The following is a 27032-nucleotide window of genomic DNA, read 5'->3' as shown; positions in this document are numbered from 1 at the left end:
GACTGGGGGCAAGACCAAGGCAATGGACATTCCCTGGATACTTGGGTAATCATCGGGGGTTCCAAGAACATCTACAAAATAGCTGGGCAGAATATAAACGCCATAATGCAGATATGACTACTGACCCCATAATATTCTGGGAGTCTGCTAAGGCAGTGTTGAGAGGAGAAATCATTAGTTATGTGAGCCAGTTTAAAAGAAAAAGAGATAATGAAATACTGAGACTAGAACAACAGATTAAAACCATGAGAAAGAGATATGGAGACCACCTGTCTATACAATTAAGGAAATACTTGGTAGCTACACAGGTGACACTTAACACACTTATATACAAGAGAGACAGGTGAAATCACAGGCCTATTATAAATTTCAATTGTATAAACATGGAAACAAGGGGGGGGGGGAGATGCTGGCTAGACTGATTGCCCGAAAGCAAGCCTCGAGATCAGTAATATCATTAGAAGACCACTCTGGCAAGGTGTGTCACTCGGATTCTGAAATTAGAGAAATATTTAAGACTTTTTATCAAAAGTTGTATGCAGCAGATAATGAGGCAGGTCTCCCTGGGGAAGGCTGTCTTTTCTGAATCCGAACAGGTGGGATTGAACGCTCCCATCACTACAGATGAGATACACTGGGCAATAGGTAAAAGTCAGGGGGGGAAGGCTCCGGGGCCGGACGGATACCGGTTGGCGTTCTATAAAAACCTGGGAAAAGCTATTGAGCCCACACTGATGGAAACTTTTAATGCCTGGGTGGAGGGGGGCCTTCTTCCTAGACAAATGAACGTAGCACAAATTATTTTGATCCCTAAACCAAAAAGAAATCCTACACTACCAGAATCATACCGGCCAATCTCCTTGCTGAATTGTGAGGTAAAGCTGCTGGCAAAAATTTTAGCAAATTGTATGAGCCGTGTACTGCCGGGCCTTGTGCAGGTACAGGCAAGTCGGGTTTGTTAAGGGATTGTAAGCTCTTTGAGCAGGGACTGTCTTTCTTCTATGTTTGTGCAGCGCTGCGTAATCTTTGTAGCGCTATATAAATGCTAAATAGTAGTAGTAGTAGGGAAGACCATTTCGAAGAACCTTAGAAGGATTCTAGCAGCACTAGAAAAAATTGGGTTGGAATCAGAACCTACAATAATGATCAGCTTCAATGCTGAAAAGGCGTTTGATCGTGTGAACTGGGGGTTTCTGTTTATCACACTGCAGAAATACGGGTTTGGGGGATGGTTTCTGAAGGCGATAGAGACGTTGTACACCTTGCCAACAGCAAGAATTATGGTTAATGACAGCCACACGGAGGAATTTTAAATAAAAAGAGGTACTAAACAGGGATGCCCCCTCTCGCCGTTGCTGTTTGCCTTATATCTAGACCTGCTAATAAGAGACAACACCAGGGATAAAGGGGGGTAACAATTGGAAATCACACATTTAAATTGGCAGCATTTGCAGATGACCTACTTGTTATGCTTACGAATCCGGTAGAATCATTGCAATCACTGTTAGAGGTGTTTCATGAGTTTGGTGACTATTCGGGATTCAAGCTCAACCTGGAAAAGTCGGAGGCGGTAGCTATTAATGGTGATATTGCCGCAATTTGGCCAGAACAGTTCCCACTGAAATGGGCGGGGAGTTCGTTCCACTATTTGGGAATATTGCTGACTCCCGTTGTCAAAGATTTATATTCTATCAACGTGAGCCTACTGCTTACACAGACTAGACAACAATTGGAAAGTTGGAGTGAGCTGCCACTGCCACTAATAGGACGGTTGAGTCTCATACGTATGGTGATATTCCCCAGGTGGCTTTATGTCATGCAGACCATACCAACATATCTGCTGGGTAAAGACTTAAGAGCTTTCTATAAGCTGGTAATGAAATTCTGTTGGGCACACAAAAAAAGCCAAGATGAGGTATCAATTGATGATGGGGGGATGACAGCAAGGAGGATTGGGCTTGCCCGACCTGAGGCTCTATAATATGGCTTGCTTGCTGAGACATATTCGAGATTGGATCTTTGCCTCAACATATTATACGCCAATCGACATGGAGGACGCCCTCTTTCACCCACATCGACTGCAGGCCCTAATACAGTTAGGGAATGAATGGGTACCAGCGAGACACAAAAACAGTGTTCTGGTGCGACCATTGAGGCAGGCGTTACGATTTTTGGGGACTAACTTGAAATTGGGAAATGAAATAACAGAGTTAATGCCTATAAGAGGGAATCCTATGTTTGAACCAGGAGTTGAGAATATTACTTTCCGGCACTGGGAAGTTCAGGGACTGGTCTGTTTGGGGGATGTGGTGAAGGACAATGGGGAGATTCAGCCACTGGACCAGTTGCTGGGTAGAGACATATACGCACACTGCCAATTAAAGCATTACATCCAGTCTATAGGAAATGGTAGACTCGGCCAAAAACCGGGAGATAAATTGAAACAATTTTTTGAAGGTATATCAGACGAAGAGCCTTCTATTTCTGGCATACATGAGGCATTGTGGCGGGACAGGGCCCCTAATACGTTCACCCAGCTGAAAAGCTGAAAAGAAGACTTGGGAATTAATTTGGCAACCTGGAACATCACTCAGTATATGAATGGGATCCCCAAACTGATAAGTGGAGCCCAGTATAGGGAGTGTGCATTCCGGGTGATACACCGAGCCTACATGGCCCAAGCGCAACTAGCAAAAATTGGAGGGGTGCAGACTTCGAAGTGCAAGCGATGCGGGAGTGCAGATAATGTAGGATAATCACGCAATTTTGGAGGAAGACTACTAATTATGTGGCAAATTTATTGGGAAGGGAGATAAAGGGGACGCCGGAGCAACTACTGTTAGATAAGCCAGGATCATTTAGAGGGGCAAACCCGGAAGAAACATTGCTATTTCAAAAGCTTGCCTTGCTAACAAAGAAAAGTATATTGCAATATTGGACGGCCGACGCAGGTCCGGAGTACTGGCATTGGCGTAATCTTGTACACCAGTTGATGGTGTGGGAGGCTAAGGAAGTCAGTAGATCACCAAAAAAGAAAAAATACGTTTCTTAAGATCTGGGGTGCCTACATAGATACTTTATCGCATAGGGGGAAGAGTTTAGTGCTTAACGTGTTGTAGCAGAAAGTGGAGTGCTTATGCGACAATAACATTGATAAGAGTGCCAGAGGGGGAGGGGGACGGGGAGGGTGGAGGACGGGGTGAGGGATTGGGAAGTGGAAACGGTCTACACAACATGAACCATCACGATGAGAGATGTGGACTTGTACTGTGAACTTTTTTTTTTTTTTGGGGGGGGGGGGGGGTAAAATGAAAATCTGATGACTGTAACTAGCACAGAGACATAATTGTAAAGTTATACCTGAGTGAGTTTTTGTACAGTAGAGCGTGGAATGTGATATTGTTTTGATTTGTCATCAATAAAATGTTGAAACATGAAAAGTAAAAGTGCTACTCTAACACATGAACTTGTGATATATATAACACACTTAGCATCATACTATACATGGCTCAGAAAATAGGATAGACGGCGCTAAATAAAAAATGTCAATGCTAAGTACGTGCAAATTTGAATTTACAACTTACTTATGACATTTCAACTTACTTATAAACTTAATATTTATTTATTTATTGCATTTGTATCCCACATTTTCCCACCTCTTTGCAGGCTCAATGTGGCTTACAATACATCATGAAGAGTGGAGATATATGAGAAATAAACATTTAGTATTATAGATAGATCTTGGGTAACATGATAATGATAGAGCATGAATTAATATAACAAGCAAATAGTAAAGACAATTCTAGGTGTGTGTGAAGGAGTTCATATTTGTTGGTCTTTGTGGTATATCTTGTTAAAGAGATGGGTCTTCAATAGTTTGCGGAAGTTGGTTAGTTGATGGATCGATCTCAGGTTGCATGGCACTGCGTTCCAGAACTGTGTGCTCAAGTAGGAGAAGGTTGATGCATGCATTATTTTGTATTTGAGCCTTTTACAGTTGGGGAAATGAAGGTTGAAGAAAGTGCGGGACAATGTCTTAGCATTCCTAGGTGGTAAGTCTATGAGGTCTGACATGTAGGCTGGGGCATCTCCGTGAATGATTTTGTGGCCCAGGGTGCATATTTTGAACGTGATGCGTTCTTTAAGAGGGAGCCAGTGTAGCTTTTCTCATAGGGGTTTAGCATTCTCATATTTTGTTTTACCGAATATGAGTCTAGCTGTCGTGTTCTGGGCTGTCTGAAGTTTCTTGATGCATCCAGCGTAGAGTGCGTTGCAGTAGTCTAAATGACTACCATTGATTGTACCAGGCCTCGGAAGACGTTCCTTGGGAAGAAAGGTCTTACTCTTTTTAGTTTCCACATTGAGCTGAACATCTTCTTGGTTGTGTTTTTCGCGTGATTCTCAAGTGTTGGGTGTCGATCAATGGTGACTCCAAGGATTTTTAGAGTGTCCGAGATTGGAAGATTCAGTGTGGGTGTGTTAATGGTGGTGAAATTGTTCGTGTTGAGAGGTGAGTATTAGGCATTGGGTTTTTTCTGCATTTAGTTTCAGCCGAAAAGCGTCCGCCCATGAATGCATGATATGTAGACTTTGGTTGATGTCACTGGAAATTTCCTTTAGATCTTGTTTGAATGGGATGTAGATCGTTATGTCGTCTGCGTAAATGTATGGGTTGAGGTTTTGGTTTGATAGTAGTTTAGCCAAGGGTATCATCATTAAGTTGAATAAGGTCGGTGAGAGGGGGGATCCCTGTGGGACTCCACATTCAGGTGTCCATGTGGCTGATGTAGTCGAATTAGATGTCACTTGGTATGATCGTGTGGTTAGGAACCCCTTGAACCAATTGAGAACGTTGCCACCTATTCCGAAGTACTCGAGGATATGTAGTAGTATTCCATGATCAACCATGTCGAAGGCGCTAGACATGTCAAATTGTAGGAGTAGTATGTTTTTGCCAGTTGCAATCATTTGTTTGAACTTAGTCATGAGAGTAACTAGTACAGTTTCAGTGCTGTGGTTGGTTCGGAATCCTGACTGGGAGTCGTATAGTATTGAGAATTTGTCTAGATAATTAGTGAGTTGTTTGGTCACTATCCCTTCCATTAGTTTGGTTATTAAGGGAATGGATGCTACTGGTCTATAATTGGTTAGTTCATTAGCACTTTTCTTTGCGTTTTTGGGTATGTGAGTAGAATATTTCCTTTCTCCTTCGGGAAGAGTCCACTTTGTAACATATAGTTCAAGTGGTTCGTTAAGTCTGTTATAAATTGTTGAGGGGCGAATGTCATTAGGTTGTTTGGGCATATGTCTAATTTGCAGTGAGATCTGGCGAATCTTTTGAACGTTTGTGAGGTGAGATCTTCCGATAATATCTCGAAGTTGGTCCAGGTTCTGTCTGCTGGGTATACACCAGGGCTTGGGTCAAGGCAATCTAGGAGTACGGTGTAGTCAATGGTACTGACAGGTATTTTAAGTCGTAGTTGTATTATTTTCTCATTGAAGTATTTTGCAAGTTTGTCTGATACTGGTGTATCTGGTCCATAAACCGCTACTAAACGGACTTGGAAAACTCCAAAATTCCAGGAATAACATGTATAGAATGTTTGTACGTTTGGGAAGCTTGCCAGGTGCCCTTGGCCTGGATTGGCCGCTGTCGTGGACAGGATGCTGGGCTCGATGGACCCTTGGTCTTTTCCCAGTATGGCATTACTTATGTACTTATGTTGGTTGTGACTGGTGTGATATCTAGTAGCTTGTTCACGAGTTGGAAGAGCTTATGTGTGTCTTTGTAATTTGGTTCAATTTTGGTTTTGTAATATAATTTTTTGGTAATACTGTATATGAATTTGGTTTCATTAACTCATAGAAGAAAGAGAAATAAACAAAAACATGATTATCTGAACAGGTGATGCAGGACTTTTTCACACCACTGTATGGGCATTTTCCTGCAGGGCTTTTGGCTATATATGAACAGTAGCATTATAGGCCCACCCAGGAAACTCCCTCTCCCCACCTAACCTGTATTTCAATTAACTGATGGTAAACATCGACACAGTTGTATTTCAAGTAACTTTCACTGTTGACTGGTTTTAACAGGAGGTTATCTACTGGAATTTATTTTTACCTATGATTAATATGTGCCAGTTTGTGAGGAGAGAATATCAATTGCTGGCTACTTTTTTTCTGATGTGATCAATTTGAGTGTGACAGTGATTCTACATCATTTTATTTTTGAGCATTTAACATATTTGATTTTCTGTGAGACTTTTTGCTCTTTGTTTGTGTGTTTGCCTTTATAATGATGTCCTGATACTGCTAATAAAAACAGGAAATTATCCCTTACCCAGTGAGATCAGAGTCTGATAATTCTCCTTCATCACCTCCCCATAAAGCTCCTTCTGCTCTTCATCTAAACACTCCCACTCCTCCTGAGAGAAAAAGACAGTGATGTCCTCAAATGTCACCTCCATCTGAAATGCAAACCAGAAACTCACTCAGCATCTTCTGCATCGTATCCATCAGGAGCACCAAAGATAGTGTTCATTGGGGAAGGAAAAGTTTGCTGAATGCATATAATTTAGAATTACATAACACACAATCCCACAGGTTATGAGACCAACAGAGCCGAGGAAGAGCTGTCTCCATGTACATACTTTGTAGTCACAGTCAGAGAACAGAGTTCCAGTAACTAGAAACCAGTTACACACAGAACCTGGGACACAAAATCTCCCAGGGGCAATGTGTCCAAACAGGACCCCTGATCTCTCTCATTCTCCATAGCAGTGTCTCAAGGTGTCACTCCCTACCCCTGGGTCTACTTGGCCTCCGGACCGTGCAGCAGTGCTTGTCCTCATCATCTCCCTGTCATCTACCTGAGCAGAAGCCCCTTTAGGCATTTTATGCTCTGCTTTTGTAGTCTGCAGGATGGAAAAAAACTGCAAAAAGTTAAGATTTAGAGCAGGAAGTTCCTGGTTAACCTCTTGCAACAAACAAAAGACTCAGCGCGTCCAGCCGCCTCGTGTCCTGCTCTGCACAGACTGATGACATCACAAGGGAGGGGCGGAGCTGTAAACCGAGCTCAGTTGAGGGAGTTTTTTTCTGGAATCTACTCCGTTTAGTGCTGATTGGTCAGAATAGTCCATGGGGCGGGTAGAATACAAGAGTCCGCCCCTATCACGTGTAAAACAAGAAAAAGAAAAACGCCGCGATAGAGCTCAAATTTCCTCCTCTCTTCCCGCTCCCAGGACTATTCTACAGTTTTAGAAATTGAGTTGAGGCTCCGTCTATCTAGCCACACAGCTGAAGTGACTCCACGGTGACGTCACCGACCCTGCCAAAGCACAGAAAACTGAAGAGCTCTCTGCGCATGTCCCTGCCTTCCCGCCACTGACAGGCACTATATATATATATTGCACAATCAGTCCCCACCCCCCTTCATATAATTTATTTTCTTCAAATTCTTTATTCATCCCGGTGTGCTTCATGCCTCGTCAATTTTCTGACTACAATTCTATCGTCTCCGGTGTTTTAGAAGCAACGTATGATATAGCAATGCAGCTTGTCAGATGTTCACAAGTTTATTTTATTATTTTTATTTATTGTATTTGTACCCCACATTTTCCCACCTTTTTGCAGGCTCAATGTGGCTTACAGAGTATGGAAATGAGAACGTCATTACATGATTTAAGAAAACAGTCGATCATAAGCTGAGGCAGTGGCGTAGCTACGTGGGGCCTGAGGGGGCCGGGCCCCCGCAGATTCACCCCAGGACCCCCCTCCCGGCGAACCCACCCCCGCCGCCGCCTACCTTTACTTTTGCTGGCGGGGGATCCCACTCCCCGCCAGCCGACGTCTTCTCAGTCCTTCCTGCTCTTCAATTTGTTTGCTGACGTCCTGCACGTAATTGTACGTGCAGGACGTCAGACTCAGCGAACAGTTCTGTTCTCTGAGTCTGACGTCCTGCACGTACAACGTGCAGGACGTCAGTAAACAAATTGAAGAGCGGGAAGCGACTAAGAAGAAGACGTCGGCTGGCGGGGAGTGGGATCCCCCGCCTGCAAAAGTAAAGGTAGGCTGCAGCGGCGGCGGGGTCGCGGTGGGAGGGGGGGCGGCAATTTTGGCTGTGGGGGGGGCGGCGCCGGGGGGAGGGCTAAAATGTGCCCCCTCCCCCCGGGCTCTGGACCCCTCACCCACGGAAGGCTGGCTACGCCCCTGAGCTGAGGTGAAAGAGGAATGAAGGTAGAAGTTTACCATTACATCAGGAAAATTTCAGACGTCTTCCCTTGTCATGTAAATGGGAATGTCTGTCATCCTTTTAAAGTAGCTTGCTACTCCTACCGATTCTGTTAACCCTCCCGCTCTAACGCCCGGGATTCAGCCGCTCAGGTTACTCCTGCATTGGCTTTGCCACTCTTACCGATTCGGTTCACACCCCCAGCTCTAGCGCCTGGGGGTCAGGATCAGGTTCTTCCTGCAATACACAAATTCAGTGGCGTAGCCAGACAGCCAATTTTGGGTGGGCCTGAGCCCAAAGTGGGTGGGCATCAGGGTTGCCAGGTGGAAAATTTTTTTCCCACCCAATCCAGCCTAAAAACAGCCCAAAACCCGCCCAAACTCAAACCCCGCCCCTGACACCCCCAGCCCTGCGTCATCGGCCCCGCCTCCCCCGTCGCCGGCCCCGGCTCCCTCGTCATCGGCCCCGCCCAGAACGTCACTAACCCCGCCCAAAACGTCACTAGCCCCGACCCCCGTGGCCGAAAAAAACGCCTGAAAACCGCCCAAAAGAAAAAAAAGAAGCCCAAAAAACCGCAACCCACGGCGGGTCGCAGAAAACCGCCCAATTGGGTGGTAAAACCGCCCACCTGGCAACACTGGTGGGCACAAAATTTTCTCTCTGTCCCGCCTCCTTCCTCCCCCTATTTTCCACCTCTCCCCCAGCACCTCCCAACTCAAAATAGAAACAAACACTTTAGCTCATGAGGATCCCCAAACACTATCAGCTGATTTCCTCTGAAGAACTCCATTTTACCAAGCTTGGCAGGCTGCTTGAGCTACTGATGTTGGCACCCCAGGCATGCTTAGTTATTGGTGACTCGAGGATGTGAAGTGCTGCGTACGACTGGTAGCGCTATAGAAATGATTTATAGTAGTAGTAGTTACCGCCGCCTGCTAAGCTTAGTAGAAGGAAGTTTTGGCTGCCGTCAGAGGAGCACCTCAGCTTATGGGGATTAGGGATCCCCTCCAGCCACAGCAAAGGTCAGGACTGGTGTTTGACATGCTAGGGCCCAGGGCAGAAAATAAACAAGGTCCCCCCCCCCCAATTCCCTCCCCTCCAATCTCCCCACCTGCCATTGCAATCACACCAACAGACCCTCACCAAATACAGAACAAGTGATCACAAATTAGAAATAAAAATATGTAGACAAAAATTGAACTGGGAACCTTGGCATATACTGCAGGAAAGTGAGAGGTTGAGAATGTGACAGATAAAAGGAATAAGAGCAGGTGAGATGGCATTAAGAAGGTGGGTGGGAATGGGGTCAGAGGAACAGGTGGTACATTTTGAGGAAGAAAGGAGAAGTGTAGTTTCCTCTATAGTAACGTCAGGAAAGGAGGAATGAGGGGAAGGAGAGAGAGGGGAACGGACAAGTGGAGGGAGAGGTGGCGAGGTAGAGAATTCAAGGTTCATCTTTTGAACCTTGTCGTGAAAGAATTCAGCAAGGGTCTGAGGAGATAACGAAGGGGGAGTTGGGGGAGGGGGCACCTTGAAGAGAGAGTTCAATGTGGTGAAGAGAAGTCGAGGGTTAGAGCCAAGAGAGTTGGTCAGTTGGATATAATAATCCTGTTTGGCGTGTAAAAGAGCAGATTGGAAAGAGGTCAGCATGAACTTAAAGTGTAAGAAATCAGCAAGGGCCCGAGATTTCCGCCAGAGGCGTTCGGCGGAGTGAGTACAAGAACATAGGTAGCGGATATTAGAAATCAGCCAAGGTTGGGGTTTTGTACGCCTTATAGGGCGGGTCATCAAAGGTGCAAGAGTGTCTAAGGCAGAGGATAGAGTATTGTTGTAAGACAAAACAGCCTCGTTGACAGACGTGGATGGTGCCACAGTAGAGAGGATACGTCATTGAACAGCTGATATTTAATTGGGACTCTAAACACGCCGTCGCCATCTTCGTTGAGAAAACTATTGGCAGAGTTGGCGCTAAAACAAAGACTGGGTAAGCGTTAGAAAGAATTGTTTAAAGTGTGGTTTGTCCCAGGACATTAGTTAATTGCTGGAGTACAGGGAGAGACTGAGGTTAATCTATATGTATATATATTTTTATGTTTATAGGGGTTTGTCCTTGAGACAGCTCGTGGGATCGAGCGAAACATGTCGGACACCAGTACCCCCGAGTCCGACTAAATAAGATAAGTAACGATCTCTAAGTGAATAAATCATTAGAAATAAAAAGAACTAATAAGTTGTGTACATGAAATATAAATTATAGCAGTGTACCTATGAAGAAGCTGATGTTCGGATACAGCCCCATGTAAATCCTATAAGGGTGGTGGGTGGTGAACATCACTGAGGTCACTTTGAGAAAATTATATATACAACTGTTTTGTTAAATCACCTTTGCTGAAGAGGAAAAGGAGAGTATTGATTTAAAACCGGTTAAAAGATGTCTGAAGATGTGCTGACTGGATACTAGAAAGTTGAAGGGGATTTTGGATCAGTACCAGTTTAAACTTTATAAATTTGCCATTTGCTGAGTATACAACTCCAATATATAGGCATGTTCTATATAATAAAAAGCACCTCCAACATTCTGCAGCTGACTCCGTGGCACTGTAGGGTTCGTAAGTCTGTAGTTCACCGTTTCATTGGCTCTCACAAGACCGCAACATCAGAAGACCGAGGAGCCAATCAACGGTCTGAAACAAACGCCCAACCCGCGTGCCCGGACCATCATTGCCACACAATTCTTCTCTGTCCCCTGCCCCCCAATCCAGGCACCCACCGATTCTCCGTCGCTCCTTTGAAAGCCCTGCCCGTCTGTAGCCTTCCCTTCCAGTTCATTCCCTCAGAGTCCTGCCCTCACGGAAAGAGGAAATGACATCAGAAGGCAGGACTCACAGGGAACGAACTCGAAGGAAAGGCTACAGACAGGCAGGGCTTTCAAAGGAGCAACAAAGAATTGGTGGGTGCCTGGAGGGGGGCAGGGGAGAGAGGAGAATTGCAGGGTGGCTATGGGGGGCAGGGGACAGAGAAGAATCGCTGGGTGCCTGGAGGTGGGGCAGGGGAGAAAGGAGAATCACAGGGTGGCTGGAGGGGGGCAGGGGAGAGAGGACAATCGCAAAGTGGCTGGAGGGGGGGCAGGGGAGAGGAGACTCGCTAGGTGGCTGGAGAGGGGGGGCAGGGGAGAGAGGAGACTCGGTGGGTGGCTGGAGAGGGGGGGCAGGGGATAGAGAAGAATCGCTGGGTGGCTGGAGAGGGGGGCAGGGGAGAGAGGAGAATCGCTGGGTGCCTGGAGGGGGAGCAGGGGAGAGAGAAGAATCGCTGAGTGGCTGGAGGGGGCGCATTGGACAGAGGAGACAGTCTCTCTCTCTGTCACACACATAGGAGCCGACTCTGTGGGTGCTTGAGCACCCCCAATATTGAGAAAATTCCTTGTATGTGTCCAGGGAGGGGTTATTTCCATTGGGTTTAGCACCCCCAATAATTTTGAAAAGTTGGCTCCTATGGTCACACACACACTTGCACATTCACTCTCTCACATACAGTCGCTGTCAAGCACACTCTGTCAAACATACACACTCCGAGGAAAACCTTGCTAGTGCCCATTTCATTTCTGTTAGAAATGGGCCTTTTTTTACTAGTATACACACAAAAAGTCAGTTATCAGAGTTGACATTTTGATGTTGGTAAGAGACCTGGATGCCGTCAACTAGGATTCACAACTGTTAGTTTATTTGTTCCTTTCCATGTATTTTTCATTAGGGGATCAGATTAGCTTCCGTGCATAAACATGCATAGATATTGGGAGGAATCCATTGAAATCAAGGGCAACACTTCGATCTAGATGATCCTCTCAGTCACTAAAGAGGTACCACACTAAGGCAGTGTGCTTACTTGATGTCTTGTGCCTATTTGTTCTCAGTCAACCACAACACACACCAATTAGTGCTGCTGTTTTTCTTTTGTGTTGTACATTCTCTAAAGATAATTGATCTACTCATTCAGTCTGGTTTTATTGTTTTTATCAGAGAGTTTCAGCCTCTTCTTGGTGTGTTTCTGCTTTCTAGACACGCATGCTATCTAAATACAAGACTTGTCTAAAGCTCAAATAAGTCAGATACAACTGTACTTCAGCTGTTTACTTAATTCTTTCTTCGACAACAGTCACTAATCTGAATGAACTGCTTTGTTCCTTAACAGGGTGATTGCAGAGCAATTTAGAAGTTGACAGGTTAACTCTCACTAACTTCTCCCAAATTTATGTTTTATTACAGAGGGCCTGCTTCTTCTACAACTAAAGCCTTTTATCAGATACTTTCTTCCTACAGTAACCACTACTGATCTGTAGTGTAATGGTTAGAGCATCTGCCTAAAGATCTAAATACTGAAACTCAAGACTGGAGGGTTCAAGTCCTGCTGTCACTGTCATATTTTACTACCAGTTTTCTCCTTTCATTAAGTACCGGAATCACAGTTGTTCTATACTTATTTCCATGCTATTGCAGCAACTTGTACATCAATGGAAGTCTTTCTTTCTGGATGTATTGGTGATAGTCTTTATCACAGCCTCTACAACTGTATCAGTGAATACTCAACTTGCAATGAGGCTGTTTCTAGAATTAGAGGGCACTTTTATTGCACTTGACTGCTAGTGTTGCATTTTCAAGATATAGATAGAACTCCTATTGCACTGCCACATCAATACAGTACAGCTTTATACATTAAGGCAGATTAGGCATTTCCTTCATGCAACATATAGTGTTCCACATAATTATGGGTATAATAACCAATTATATAGCCTCATACTTCACTGTTTTTGCATTCAGTCTTGAGGGATAATGAATGCATAAGGTACGTGCAGGTTACCCTCTTCTTCCGAACTCAATGTATATACTTCCTAAGCACACACATGGATCACTCCTTTATATTTGCTGCTCATATGGTAGTCTATTATTGTGCTTCATTATAAATTTCTATCATATCGGATAATCTGTTCGTGCCATTCAGGAAAAATCAAAGACAGTCACACCTCCTTCAGTCAATCTTTGGCCACTTTGAAGGTTGTTGAACCTTATGCATTACCCAGCTCTTCCTAATTGCAATTAGGCAGTTTCTGAAGTACCACTGGTGTAATTTTATTCTGTTTCATCTAACCCTGACACCATTGACGGCATGCTGGCCATAGCTATTCCTTTTGCTATCTTCCTCTCGGACATTGTCTTCTCTATTTTAGGGTGCTGATAATTACTCAGAATCGCTATTAACTCAACTTCATTCGTTCACCACTATGACTTCTATTTCTTTCTCTGCTCCAATGGAGCAAATACATCTGCTAGAACTGTACAGGTCCCAGCTTAAAGCAGCATAAGTAAATGGAAAGCTGCATTCCACCCTAGTAATACTGGATTTTTTCATCCACATTTTTCTTATAAGAGCAGATATCAGAACAGTTATTTCAAATTGTTCTGGTTACAACCCAATCAGGCTCAGGAGTACTTCTACTCAATCTCACATCAGCACCATAAGTGTTCACATCATGTTTGGTCACATCTCTGACCCATTTTCATCAGAATGGAATAGATGTTCTTAAAGATGTTTAATAATTGTCTAGATTTTTCCTATAGGAAGTCATCCAAACCTTTTTTAAACTCCGCTAAGCTAACCACCTTTATCACATTCTCTGGCAACAAATTCCAGAATTTAATGTTGATTGAAGAAACATTTTCTCAGATTTGTTTTAAATTTACTGCTTTGTAGCTTCGTTGCATGCCCCTAGTATTTTTGGAAAACATAAACAGACGCTTTACGTCTACCCGTTCCACTCCACTGATTATTTTATAGCCCTATATCATATCTCCCCTCAGCCGTCTTCTCCAAGGTGAAGAGCTCTAGCCACTTTAGTCTTTCCTAATAGGGCAGTCATCCCATCCCCTTTATCATTTTCGTCATCCTTCTCTGCACCTTTTCTAATTCCACTATATCTTTTTTGAGATGCAGAGACCAGAATTGAACACAATTTTTGAGGTGCAGCCAGGTCACACCATGGAGCGATACAAAGGCATTATAACGTCCTCATTTTTGTTATCCATACCTTTCTTAATAATACCTAACATTCTATTTGCTTTCTTAGCTACCAAAGCACACTGAGTAGGTTTCAACATATCTTGGTCGGTGATTCCTAACGTGGAACCCTGCGTGACGTAGCTATAATTCGGGTTCCTTTGTCTCACATGCATCACTTTGCACTTGCTCACATTAAACATCATCTGCCATTTAGATGCACAGTCTCCCAGTCTCTTCTCATGTAATTTTTCACAATCCTCTTGCGATTTAACAACTTTCAATAACTTTGTATCATCAGCAAATTTAATTACCTCACTAGGTACTCCCATCTCTAGGTCATTTATAAATATGTTAAAAAGCAGCGGCCCCAGCACAGACCCCTGGGGAACCCCACTAACTACCCTTCTCCATTGAGAATACTGACCATTGAACCCTACTGACTGTTTTCTATCTTTTTTTTTAACATATTTTTATTATTTTCCATAAAGCCATCTGCAAAACATCATCCAATAATGCATCATAATACAAAAAAAAAATTCCAAGATCTATTGCCATAAACATGTTCCCCAACTACCCTCTCCCTCCCCCCTTCCCCTCGCCAGGAGTAACTTCAGACTAATCATTTATTCTCCTCTCTAGAGGCTCAACAGCAATTAAACAGATATCCCTCTCCATGTCATATATGAGGACCAATTTTTAAAGAATTCACCACTCAACCTCTTTTCACAGCTGTCATTTTGTCCATTATACAACAAAAGTCCACTTTAGCAAATACTTGTTCCAATGATGGTGCCATGGTTTGCTTCCAAAGTCTCGCTATTAAAGTCCGGGCTGCTGTAACCGCATGGGACAGAAGACAGTGAAATGAACTATGTATACCTGGCACCGGTATATTGAGTAAACAAAGCCCTGGGTCCAAAGCAATAGCTATCCCCAACTTACTTTGTAGGTGTGCAAGTAAATTTGTCCAAAACGTCTTTATAATCGGGCAATCCCACCACATATGCTAGAAAATGCCCTTGGCCCCACATCCTCGCCAACAAGTCACCTTCCCAGTCTTTAAGATTCGTGTTAGTCTGTGAGGGGTGAGGTACCATTGATATAACATCTTATATCAGTTTTCTACCAGGGGTGTCGCCACAGAGAAAGACAGAAGTTTTTTTTAAATATCTTGAGCCATTTATCTTGCTCATATTTCACTGATAAAGGTGCCTCCCATTTATCTGTATATTGGGTTAGGGGGACAGATTGATGTAATAACGCTTTGTATATCCTGGATATTCCACCCTTTCCTGCCCCCGCTCCCATCGCCCTCTCTAACTCTGTCACTGTTAGCCCTAGTTCATCCTTGGCTTTCCGGTATATGAAATCCCGAACCTGCATGTATTGGAATATATCTTTATTTGCTAGGCCATACTCCTCCTGTAGAAATTCAAACGAGTGGCATTTACCTTCATCCCAGAGTTGTCCCAACACCCGCAAAGATGAAGCTGACCATTGTCCATACACTCCCTCCTCTCTACCAGGTGGGAAGTCCACTGCATATATAATAGGGGTATTCAAGTGATATTTCCTTCCTGGGAACCACGCGGCCCTACATCGAGCCCATTCTCTAAGTGCTACCCCCATTTGGCCTTTCATTCCCGATATTAAGTTCTTCAACAGAGTCAAGGGAAGCCATGGAGCCGCCCACAACGGGACCCCCTGCAAGCCCCACTGAGCCGCATATGACCAGGGTTTATCTATCCCCCTCTGTCCTATAGCTAACATTTGGAACAGTGCTGCTCTATAATATAACCAGAAGTTTGGAACCCCCATCCCTCCATCCTTTCTAGACTGGTGCAAGACCTTCCTATTTACTCGTGGGGGTCTTTTCCACCAAATGAAGGCAAAAACTTTCCTATTAAGCATCTGGAAAAAGGATTTCGGGATTACGATAGGAATTGCCAAAAAAAGATATAGCAACTTAGGGAGTAAAGACATTTTTATTGCTGCTATTCTCCCCATCCGTGACATCCCCAATCCTCCCCATCGCTCTAATTCTTTAAACAATTCTTGCATTTTAGTGTCAAAGTTTGTTTTCTATCTTTTAACCAATTTTTAATTCACAATAGAACAAGACCTCCTATCCCATGACTCTCCAATTTCCTCTGGAGTCTTTCATGAGGTACTTTGACAAACGCCTGTTGAAACCCCAGATACACAATATCAACTGACTCACCTTTATCCACGTTTGTTCACCCTGTCAAAGAAATGTGATAGATTGGTGAGGCAACATTTCCCTTCACTAAATCCATGTTGGCTTTGTCATTAATCCATGCTTTTGAATATGCTCTATAATTTTGTTCTTTATAATAGTCTCTACCATTTTGCCTGGCACCGATGTCAGACGCACCAGTCTATAATTTCCTGGATCTCCTCTGGAACCTTTTTTAAAAATTGGAATTACATTGACCACCCTCCACTCTTGTAGTACCACCCTCTATTTTAAAGATAAATTACATATTACTAACAATAGATTGTTAGTAACATATTACTAACAAATGCTAAATAGTAGTAGTAGTAGTAGTATCAGTACTCTGGGATGGATACCATGCGGTCCAGGAGATTTGCTACTCTTCAATTTTTCCAATTGCCCCATTACATCCTCCAGGTTTATAAAGATTTCATTCAGTTTCTCTGATTCATCAGCTTTGAATATGATTTCTGGCACCGGTATCTCTCCCAAATCTTCCTCGGTTAAGACCGAAGCAAAGAATTCGTTTAATATCTCTGCTATGGCTTTGTCTTCCCTGATTGCCTTTTACCTCTTCGTCATATAGTGGTCTGATTCTTTTGCTGGCTTCTTGCTTTTTTTTTTTTTTTTTTTTAACTGTTTTATTTATATAGTTTAACATACACATCAGAAGATATTGCTGTGATCTACATACAAAAACTCCCATATCCCCTCCCCCATCCCTCCCCTCCCCAACTCCCTGCCCTTGTGTCTCTTCTATTTTCATCCTGCAATAGTCCCGATACTGCTGCCCCGTGGCTAGGTATATGGTATATTTCAGTTCATGCGCGTTTAGCAACGTTCAAAGTCGCGGTGTCATCAACTGGGGCGCATCAAGGTCAATCCCAGCCTGGTGTCTCCATTCCTTGTAATTATCCCACATTTTTGAGAACTGGGCTAATTGTCCATTTTTTACCGCCGTCAATTTAGACATTTGGTAGAAGTAGTCCATTTTATATATCACTTTCACTGCTGGGGGGGTTAGTTGTTGCTTCCATGCTGATGCCACTGCAATCTTGCTCGCCGCCAAAAACATGGAGGCCAATCGATGTAAAGGTTTCGAAAGTCCTGTGGGTCGAAAGTGTAGTATGCAGTGGTCCATTGTCAGTGGATATTCTTTGCCCAGTATTTGTTTAAGCACACCAAGCAGTTCTCTCCAGTAACTTTGTATTTTTGGGCACGTCCACCAGATGTGTAGCATGTCTCCTTTCACTGTACACCCCCTCCAGCATTGATTCGACGCTTCTGGTAACATTTTGGCTATTCTGTCCGGGGTGTAGTACCAGCGATATAGTATCTTGTATCCATTCTCTATGATGGCACTACTCACAGAGCTACTTAGCAAAAAGCCTCATGCTCGCTCCCAGCTGTGTACATCGTGTCTAGTACCTATGTCTTGTTCCCATCTCTGTGTGTATTTCAGTATGGGTGTTCTATGTGCTAATAATGCTGCATATATATTCGGGTTATGCATCCCTTGGTGCTACTCCCTCCCATTGCCCATTCCAGCTCTGTTTCCTCACCCTGTAGTTCTGCCTTTGCTTTTAGAAGAATGTAATTTCTAATTCTTGAGTAGTAAATTAAATGATGCGGTTGAAGGTCGTATTCCTCCTGTAGCTCATCATAGGGACGTACTACCCCCTCTTCCCATATTTGTCCTAGCTGTTTTAGCCCTCTCTGTTCCCATTGTTTATACACTGCGTCCCCCTCTTCCCATGCAAAACCTGGCGCTCACCTAATGTGCATTTTTTGGAAATATGTTCTATTTGGGCAAAACTGCTGACGCATCGTGCTCCAAGTCAGGAGTGGTAATCGAATTGCCATTGGTAGGAGTGTTGCCATTGCTCTGATTCGCTTTCTAGGTTGCCATAGCAGCATGGCAGGTTGATGCATACCCACCCATTGTTTTTCTATCTGAAGCCATGGTTTTGTTTCAGCGTTAACCCATGTTACCAGTATCCTCAACTGTGCTGCTTGATAATATCGATAATAATCTGGTACTCCCATACCCCCTTTTTTTTTTTGATTGATAGAGCATTTCCGCTCAAACTCGTGGTGGCTTATGCTTCCATATATATGCAAATGTTTTACATTTTAATTGTCGGAAAAATTTATTGGGGATCGGCAGCGGCAATGCCATGAAAAGATACAATATCTTAGGCAGAATCATCATTTTTACCGCTTGTATCCTGCCTATCCATGATAGCTCCAACCCCTCCCATCGATCTAGATCTTTGAATAACTCCCGCATTTTGGGGGGAAAATTTGCTTCATATAGGTCTGATAAATTGGGTGTGAGATTGACTCCCAAATATCTCAAAGAGCGAGTTACCCATCGTAGTGGGTATTGCTGTTTTATGGCCTTGGTGGTTTATCCGGTCAGGTTCAGGCCCATTAATTCTGACTTGGTCATATTTATTTTAAACCCTGCTATTTCCCCAAATTGCTGCAGGTTTTGTATTATTCCCTCCATGGAGGCCTGGGGATCCGTCACAGTGAGCGAGATATCATCTGCAAATAACATGATTTTATGTATCTTTTGTCCAATTCGGATGCCCTGTATATTGGGGTGTATTCGAATTTCTTGGGCTAGGGGTTCTAGTGTTAGGGCAAAAAGCAGGGGAGATAGGGCGCACCCCTGGCGCGTCCCCCTCCCCAGTGTAAAGGTTTCAGAGCACTCCCCGTTAATAATCAAGGCGGCTAGTGGTTGTTTATATAGTTGTCTTATCCATGCTATAAAGCTGCCTGTTATCCCCATCTTCTTTAGCACTTCAAACATGTAGGGCCAGTGGACTCTATCGAACGCTTTTTCGGCGTCGAGTGAAAGAAGTACCGCTGGTTGTTGTGTGCTATTGATCTACTGTATGAGATGGATGGCTCTTCTTATGTTATCAAATGTTTGCCTACCCTCTATAAACCCTGTTTGGTCATCTCGTACTAGCTGTGGCATGAACATCTGCAAGCGTTTGGCTAGGATCTTCATGAAGATTTTGTAGTCTGTGTTTAATAACGATATTGGGCGATATGAGCCGCAGTGTTTCGGGTCTTTCCCCGGCTTTAACAATATGATTATATGCGCTAATCTCCATGAGTAGGGTAGTTCCTCCTGATGTTCAATCCCATTTAAAACTCGGGTCAGTAGGGGGGGCTAATATATTCCTAAAGCTCTTATAAAATTTATTTGTGAACCCGTCTGGCCCCAGCGCTTTACCATTTGGTAGGTTACTAATGGCCCACTCTATCTCTTTTAACTCTATCGGCGCCGAGAGTACGGCGTTTTGGTCTGGGGTGATTTGGGGGAGCTCTACCTTTTCCAGGTAGGTCTGTGTTGTTTGAGGATCTGTGTGGGCCTCGTCCCTATACAAGTGTTTATAGAAATCCAGAAAGGCCCGGCTAATTCCCTTAGTGGTGATTGATCTTTGTCCTGTGCTTTCTTCTATTGTATGAATATAATTTTTGCTTTTATGCTGCTTTAGCTTATATGCTAACAATCGGGATGCTTTATTACCAAATTCAAAATGGCGTTGTTGAGTTTTTTGTAGGGTTTCCGCCACTTCTGCTAATTGGAGTTCCCTAAGTTCCATTTGTACTTGGTGGCACCTCCCCGCTGTGTTAGATGGTGGGTTTCCATTAGCCACTGTTTTTTGCAGTGTTTCTAATTCTGCATGTAATTGTTGTGTTTTTGCTTGCTTCTGTCGGTTCCTATAGGCCTGCAATGATATAATTTGGCCTCTTAGAACTGCTTTTAGGCCCTCCCACAATATCTCATCTCCTACTGACATCAGCAACTTGACATTTCGTCCTTTAGATTGTAAGCTCCTTTGAGCAGGGACTGTCCTTCTTTGTTAAACTGTACAGCGCTGCGTAACCCTAGTAGCGCTCTAGAAATGTCAAGCAGTACTTCTCCCGTATCATTATCTCTGATGTAATTTTTTATATCCTCTTCCAATTGTTTTATAACATTTTGATCTGCTAATGTACTATCATCCATGCGCCATGTCGGGGGGGGACAGTCTACTAGTTGCACATTTTAGTTGTAAGGTGAGCGGGGCATGATCCGACCACGTTCTATTCTGTATTTGAATTGCTTGCACCTGCTGCAGTAAAGCTCGCCCTCCTAGCCATAAATCTATTCTGGAGTATGATGCATGCACTGCTGAGTAATAAGTGTAGCTGCGAGATGTGAGGTTATAATGCCTCCATATATCTATCATCTGCCATTTGGATAGAAACGTATGCAGTTTAGCTCGATCTGTACGTGCATAGCGTATCCCCTGTGTGGAATTATCCATCGACGGGTGGGGCATTAGGTTAAAATCCCCTCCAATCAGTAGCTCTCCCTCTATGTGTTTTGCTATAAGTTCAGATATTTCCTCATAGAAGGAGCCCTGATGCTCATTTGGGGCATAGATGTTCACTAGGGTAAAGACTTCCGTCCCCAAGCTTATTATCAGTAATATATATCGGCCACCTCTATCTCTCACCACTTTCCGCACCTGCCATGGATGTTTATGTGTCAGTGCTATCAGTACCCCCTTTTTTTTGTTCTCTATGTGATTGGATGCAAAATATATATCCTTATATTGTCCATGCTTACATAACTTTTCATGTTTTGGTAGCAGATGCGTTTCTTGCGCAAAAATGATATCTGCCCTGAGGCGCATCGCCTCCTTAAAAAGGAGTTGGCGTTTTGCCGGGGAGTTTAAGCCCTTCACATTGATAGTGAGTAAGTCAATGGTACCCATTATGCCCTCTCTTGTTAATCTCTGCCTTATCCTCTCCTTCCATGGTGCTCCCGTAGCCCCTTTGCCTCAGAAAACCACATCTTTTTTGGTGCAGCAGTATCAGTGAATATTTCCCCCCTCTATCCCCATGTATCCCTCTCTCATAACCATTATCACCTGCCATATTTGGATCAGGTGTGTCAGGGTAAAATGTGACCATCCCGTGTCCCTCTGCTTATCTGTTAGCTATATCGTGTACTGTTAGCCCACTGTGTGCATTTGAACATAGTTAAACATTTTGAACTCTCGTCTAGTGCAACATTAACATGTTAATCTTTATAAACCTGTTTTAACTTAACAGTGGCATTTCAGTTCAATTACTACCTTTCAGTCCTTAATAGTAGCTATGCTGTGTGCTCCATTGCATATCCTCTATTGCAGTGCCTCCTGGCTGATTGATTCTGTGTTGCCGATCTAAGTTCAGGTGGTTGTCCGTCCTCCACTTCTCAATGCGGCATCCGACTGCTGACGCTGTAGCCGTCCTTTTCCAGTTGTCACTCTCTGCCATTTGGGTCTCTCTCTATGCCTTGTCCCCGTCCCCGTCTCCTGCCTTGGCGCCATCGCATTGTACAGCTCTTTTTCTGGAAATATCGTTGCCGCTTCTGCCGCCTCTCTGATTTGATGTAGTTTACCTTCTTTATAGAAGCGTAGGGCGAAAGGGTGGCTCCATCTATACTGAATGTTCTGCGTGCGTAGATATTGAGTGATCGGGCGTAGTTCTGCCCGTCGTCGCAGCGTAGATGCCGCCAAATCCTGATAATGTTGAATCTGATGTGTATAAACAAAAAAAACAGCACCACGGGCCTTTAAAAATGGAACACAGTTCTTTAATGAATGAGCCTTGACAAAAAGACCCGACACGGGCCGTGTTTCGGTGACTAGCACCTGCGTCAGGGGTCTACATAGAATACAAAACATATTATTGCTTATGAAAATCATTTTTGCTATGTTCTAAAAGAAATATTGAAGACATTTTATTAAATGAATGCTGATGTGAGAAACATATGTATGTGAACAAAAGCCCTGTTAACCCTTTGTCACTATTCAAGATGCCATTTGTATAATTAATTGTGATTGGCAGATAACAAAATAAATGCAAATTTTAAAGGTATTTTGTCACTAGCTAAAATACCATTAGCAGTTACAAATAAAATTTACATAATTAATTGTAATTGGCAGATAACGAAACAAATATACCCAGAGCTCCAAAAGATAATAGAAGCCCTGTTAATGCTATAATATGTATGTGTATGTATGCATGCACACACATACATATGTATATATATGTGTGTGTGTGTGTGTATGTGTATATATATATATATATATATATATATATATATACACATACACATATAGTGACAAAATGTTGTTTTTTTTTAATTAAGATCAAGTAATGCCACTAGATATTATAATTTTGGCTTTTTTATATTTGAAGATGTATATTCGAGTTATTCCCCAAGTTTTCCACGTCATCACTGTGGTGAGTTACCATTTTTGTTTTGATTAATTATCCATTTATTTTCAAATTACTATATAATAATATATGAGAATGTTAAAATATTAAATGCAATGTTAAAATATTAAATGCTTTAGGTGTTTATATAGGCATATATATGTATGCTTGATGAGTCTAAATATTAATCTTTGGTTTTACTCATTATATTTAAAAAAAAATTTAAAAAATATATTATTTCTATGTTTTGTATTCTATGTAGACCCCTGACGCAGGTGCTAGTCACCGAAACACGGCCCGTGTCGGGTCTTTTTGTCAAGGCTCATTCATTAAAGAACTGTGTTCCATTTTTAAAGGCCCGTGGTGCTGTTTTTTTTGTTTGGACTTTAGTTTGCACTTTGTTCCCTCTCTTTTGTTATATCCGAATCTGATGTGTATCCCATTTGAAATTCGGCTTTTCTCGTGCTGCCTGCATTATTTTTTCTTTCAGCTTATAGTCCACAAAGCAGGCTATCATATCTTTCGGCTGATTATTCCTGGGTGCTCCGAGCGCTCGATGTGCCCTCTCAATTTGTATCTCCGAGGGATCCTTATCTATTTGTATTTCCTTCAGGATGGCGCTTGCTATTTGCTGCACTGTATGTTCACAGTCCGCATATAGGGGGGTCTCTGGAATACCTCGGAGTCTGATGTTATGATGTCTGCTTCGGTTTTCTATATCCTCCATTTTGTCCCATATCTGTTGCATATTTTTCCTTTCCTCCGCCTGTTGCTCCGTTAAAGTTTGTAGCAGTTCGCTTTGGTCATCTAAGCGCTCTTCCGTTTCTGCTACTCGAGTTCCTAATGCTGCAATGTCTCCTCTCAGATCCGCACCCAGAGTGTTTAAATCAGAGCGGAGGGCTTTCAGTTCTCCTGTTATTTCTTTCAGCCAGTCTCGAATCTCTAGTATTGGCTCATTTTTGTCCGTCAGCGATTCCTCCTGTGTAAAGAGAGCCTGGGATTCCTGCGGTATCTGTTCTTGTTGAACCGACCGCACCTCCGCTGGGCCTTCCGCCATGCTGTTTTTCTTTTGTACCGCGGCCTGCTGTGTCGTCGCGCTGGAGCCTGTATACGCGAAACCCGCCAGCGAGTGCTTTAATATTCGAGCTGCCATGCATTTTTCGATCAGCTGATGTTCCGCTGTTTTTCGCGATCGTTGATTTTATTGTAGCTTCGCGCTAACTGCTTTTATTTTCCACTTTTCTTCATGGGACAGCCAGAGCTCTTTGCTCAAGCAGCCATCTTGGCTCGGTGACGTCCTGGCTTCTTGCTTTTTAATATACATAAAAAATTTTTTACTATCTGTTTTTGCCTCCAATACAATCTTTTTTTTTCAGAGTCCCTCTTTGCCTTCCTTATCAGTGTTTTGCATTTCACTTGACATTCCTTATGCTGTTTCTTATTATTTTCAGTCAGTTCCTTCTTTCATTTTCTGAAGGATTTTGTTTTAGTTCTAATAACTTCCTTCACCTCACTTTTTAACCAGGCCGGCTGTCGTTTGGTCTTCCATCCTCCTTTTTTAATACGCAGAATGTATTTGGCCTGGGCTTCCAGGATGGTATTTTTGAACAGCAGCCACGCCTGATGTAAGTTTTTGCCCCTGTTCTTCTCATTTTATTATAGTCTCCTTTTTGAAAGTTAAACATTAACATATTGGATTTCCTGCATGTACTTACTCCAAAGCTAATATCAAATCTGATCATATTATGATTTCTGTTATCAAGCAGCACCAGCACCATTACCTTCTGCACCAGATCATGCGCTCCATTAAGGACTAGGTCTAGAATTTTTCCGTCTCTTGTTGGCTCCTGTACCAGCTGATCCATGAAACAGTGCTTGGTTTCGTCAAGGAATTTTACCTCCCTAGCACATCCTGATGTTACATTTACCCAGTCAATATCGGGGTAATTGAAATCACCCATTATTATTGTGTTGGCCAGTTTGTTAGCCTCCCTCGTTTCCTTTAACATTTTTACATCCGTCTGTTCATCCGGGCCAGGCAGACGGTAGTACACTCCTATCAATATCCTTTTCTCCTTTACATATGGAATTTCAATCAATATGAATTCCAAGATGTGTTTTGTTTCCTGCAGAATTTTCAATCTATTTCATTCAAGGCCCTCCTTAACATACAATACTACCCCTCCAGCAATTCAATCCACCCTCTCACTACAATATAAATAAAACGTTCAAAGCACAAAACCCTGGTAGAAACAGCATTTTCGAAAACAAAAGATAGACGTTTTTCTTTTTTGAAAATGAACTTCTTTCCTATTCAGATTTTGGACTTTTTTTTTTTTTGCAAAACATCTAAAGCCAGACAGATGTCATATCAAAAATGTCCCTCATTATATGTCAGAAGCAAAAGCCCATTATACTCACCTTCTCCTACAATGTGTGTAGGCCCTCCCTCCTTCCCTCTCTCAGCTCCCCCCATCCTCTCTCCTCTTTCTGCAATGTGAGCCCACTGAGTAACCTGTACACAGATACACACAAAACCTATGGAGAGAGTGAGAAAGGGGTTTTTTGTGTCTGCAAGATTTTATAAATCTATGTAATGGTGTAGTAAAGTGATCATCTCATGAAAATACTTGGAACTATAAACTCCTAAGTCCTCATGCGGGCTGAGAGCACCTTGCAGGCCTGCCTGGAAGAAAAATATTTTTGTAGAACCCTGTAGAAAGAAAAGAAAGAATGTTTTACTTTGTGAGTTTGTGTGAGGAAGAGAGGCCATACAAACCTGTCATGGGATTTGAAATGTGAAATAGATCTTTGTGAAAGGCCCTCCCGATATCCCCATATTAACAGTACTACTACTACTTATCATTTCTATAGCACTACTAGACGTACGCAGCGCTTGTTACATCTGTGCTCACCTCGCCCTCTGGTGGCCAGAATTGGTGGCTGCTATGGACTATCACCCGTTCCAGACTTTAGCCCAGTCCAGTCCGGATCTTCCAGGCTGCCAGACTTATCTGTCTTGTTTGACCCTGCACAGCTCCCGTAGCTGCCTGGTGATTGATGCAGCTGAGCTTCAGCTGCTGCTGGGCTTATTAGCCATTTTGAAACTTTCTGCCTTTGCATCGCCTAAGGTCCTGGTATGTTGGGGTGCTGGAGCACTTCTGCCTAGTCCAGTTGATAGTCTGTTTGCTTGCCTTGATTCCTGCCTGTTTCTAGTTAGTCTGTGTTTAGTTTAGTCTAGGTTTTGCTTGTTTTCCTTGCCTGGTTTCTTGTTTGTATTTCTGTGTTTAGTTTCTGTTTGTCTGTGCTCTGGCTTTGTGGCTGCTTGCAGCTTTTAGTTCTGTGTCTTGTTAGTCAGTGTTTGTTCCCTGTTTAGTGGCTGTTCTGCAGCTTTCAGTTCTGCCCTTTAGCTTTCCCTTCCTTGCCGTGCTGCCCCTGTTTGTTCCTGTCCCCTCTGACCCTCAGTCCTGGTTCAGCCTAGTGGGTTTCCAGTCCTGCCTTGCCCAGTAAGTCCTGCCGGCCACCTGCAGCCTGGAGCTCAACTCTTGGTGAAAAGTGGCCAAGTGCAGGTGAAGTTTTAGGGTACCGGCTCTGCTTAGTCCTGCCTGTTTGCCTCTGCTGCAACTCCAGTCCAGAGTTCCAGTCCTGTTCTGCCTAGTCTCCGGTGTGGGGTGGTTTTGCCTGCCACTGTCGCTCCTCGGCAGTGGCCCAAGGGCTCACAACCTAGTTTCCAGCTTTGAGAACGTGACAGCGCTGTACACTGGACATGAACAGACAGTCCCTGCTCGACAGAGCTTACAATCTAATTAGAGCACACAAACAGGACAAATAAGGGATAAGGGAATTACTAAAGTAGGAATGAGAAAACACAGGTACTGAACAAGTAAGGGTTAGGAGTTAAAAACAGCATCAAAAAGGTGAGCTTTTAGCCTAGATTTGAAGACAGCCAGGTAGGAAAGTGAAGTAGGTCACAAAAGAAATGTTGATAGTCCACCCCATTATCACATTTACAAAGCTGGAACTGGGTTTGTGAGCCCTTGGGCCACTGCTGAGGAGCGGCAGTGGCAGGCAAAACCACCCCACACTAGAGACAGGGCAGATCTCTGACAAACAGGCTACACCTGCACCTGGCCGCTTTTCACCAGAAGTTGAGCTCCTGGCTTCAGGTGGCCAGCAGGACTTTACTGGACAATGCCGGGACTGGATATCAGCTAGGCAGCACAGGGACTGAGGGTC

The 27032-nt window shown here is 43.4% G+C and overlaps 1 protein-coding gene across 1 annotated transcript in view; it reads right to left on the bottom strand.

The window, feature by feature from the left end:
* The window catches only part of LOC115461242 (gastrula zinc finger protein XlCGF57.1-like), a 57268-nt gene extending 37726 nt beyond the window's left edge, over positions 1-19542 (bottom strand). Inside the window, exon 1 of the mRNA XM_030190973.1 lies at positions 19467-19542. Within this exon, the coding sequence (XP_030046833.1) occupies positions 19467-19542 (76 nt within the window). The remainder of the gene's footprint in view (positions 1-19466) is intronic.
* Between the last annotated feature and the right edge of the window lie 7490 nt (positions 19543-27032).

Source organism: Microcaecilia unicolor, chromosome 1 (assembly GCF_901765095.1).
Source record: "Microcaecilia unicolor chromosome 1, aMicUni1.1, whole genome shotgun sequence".
In the NCBI taxonomy this organism is placed as follows: domain Eukaryota; kingdom Metazoa; phylum Chordata; class Amphibia; order Gymnophiona; family Siphonopidae; genus Microcaecilia; species Microcaecilia unicolor.
This window is presented reverse-complemented; position numbering and strand designations above follow the sequence as displayed.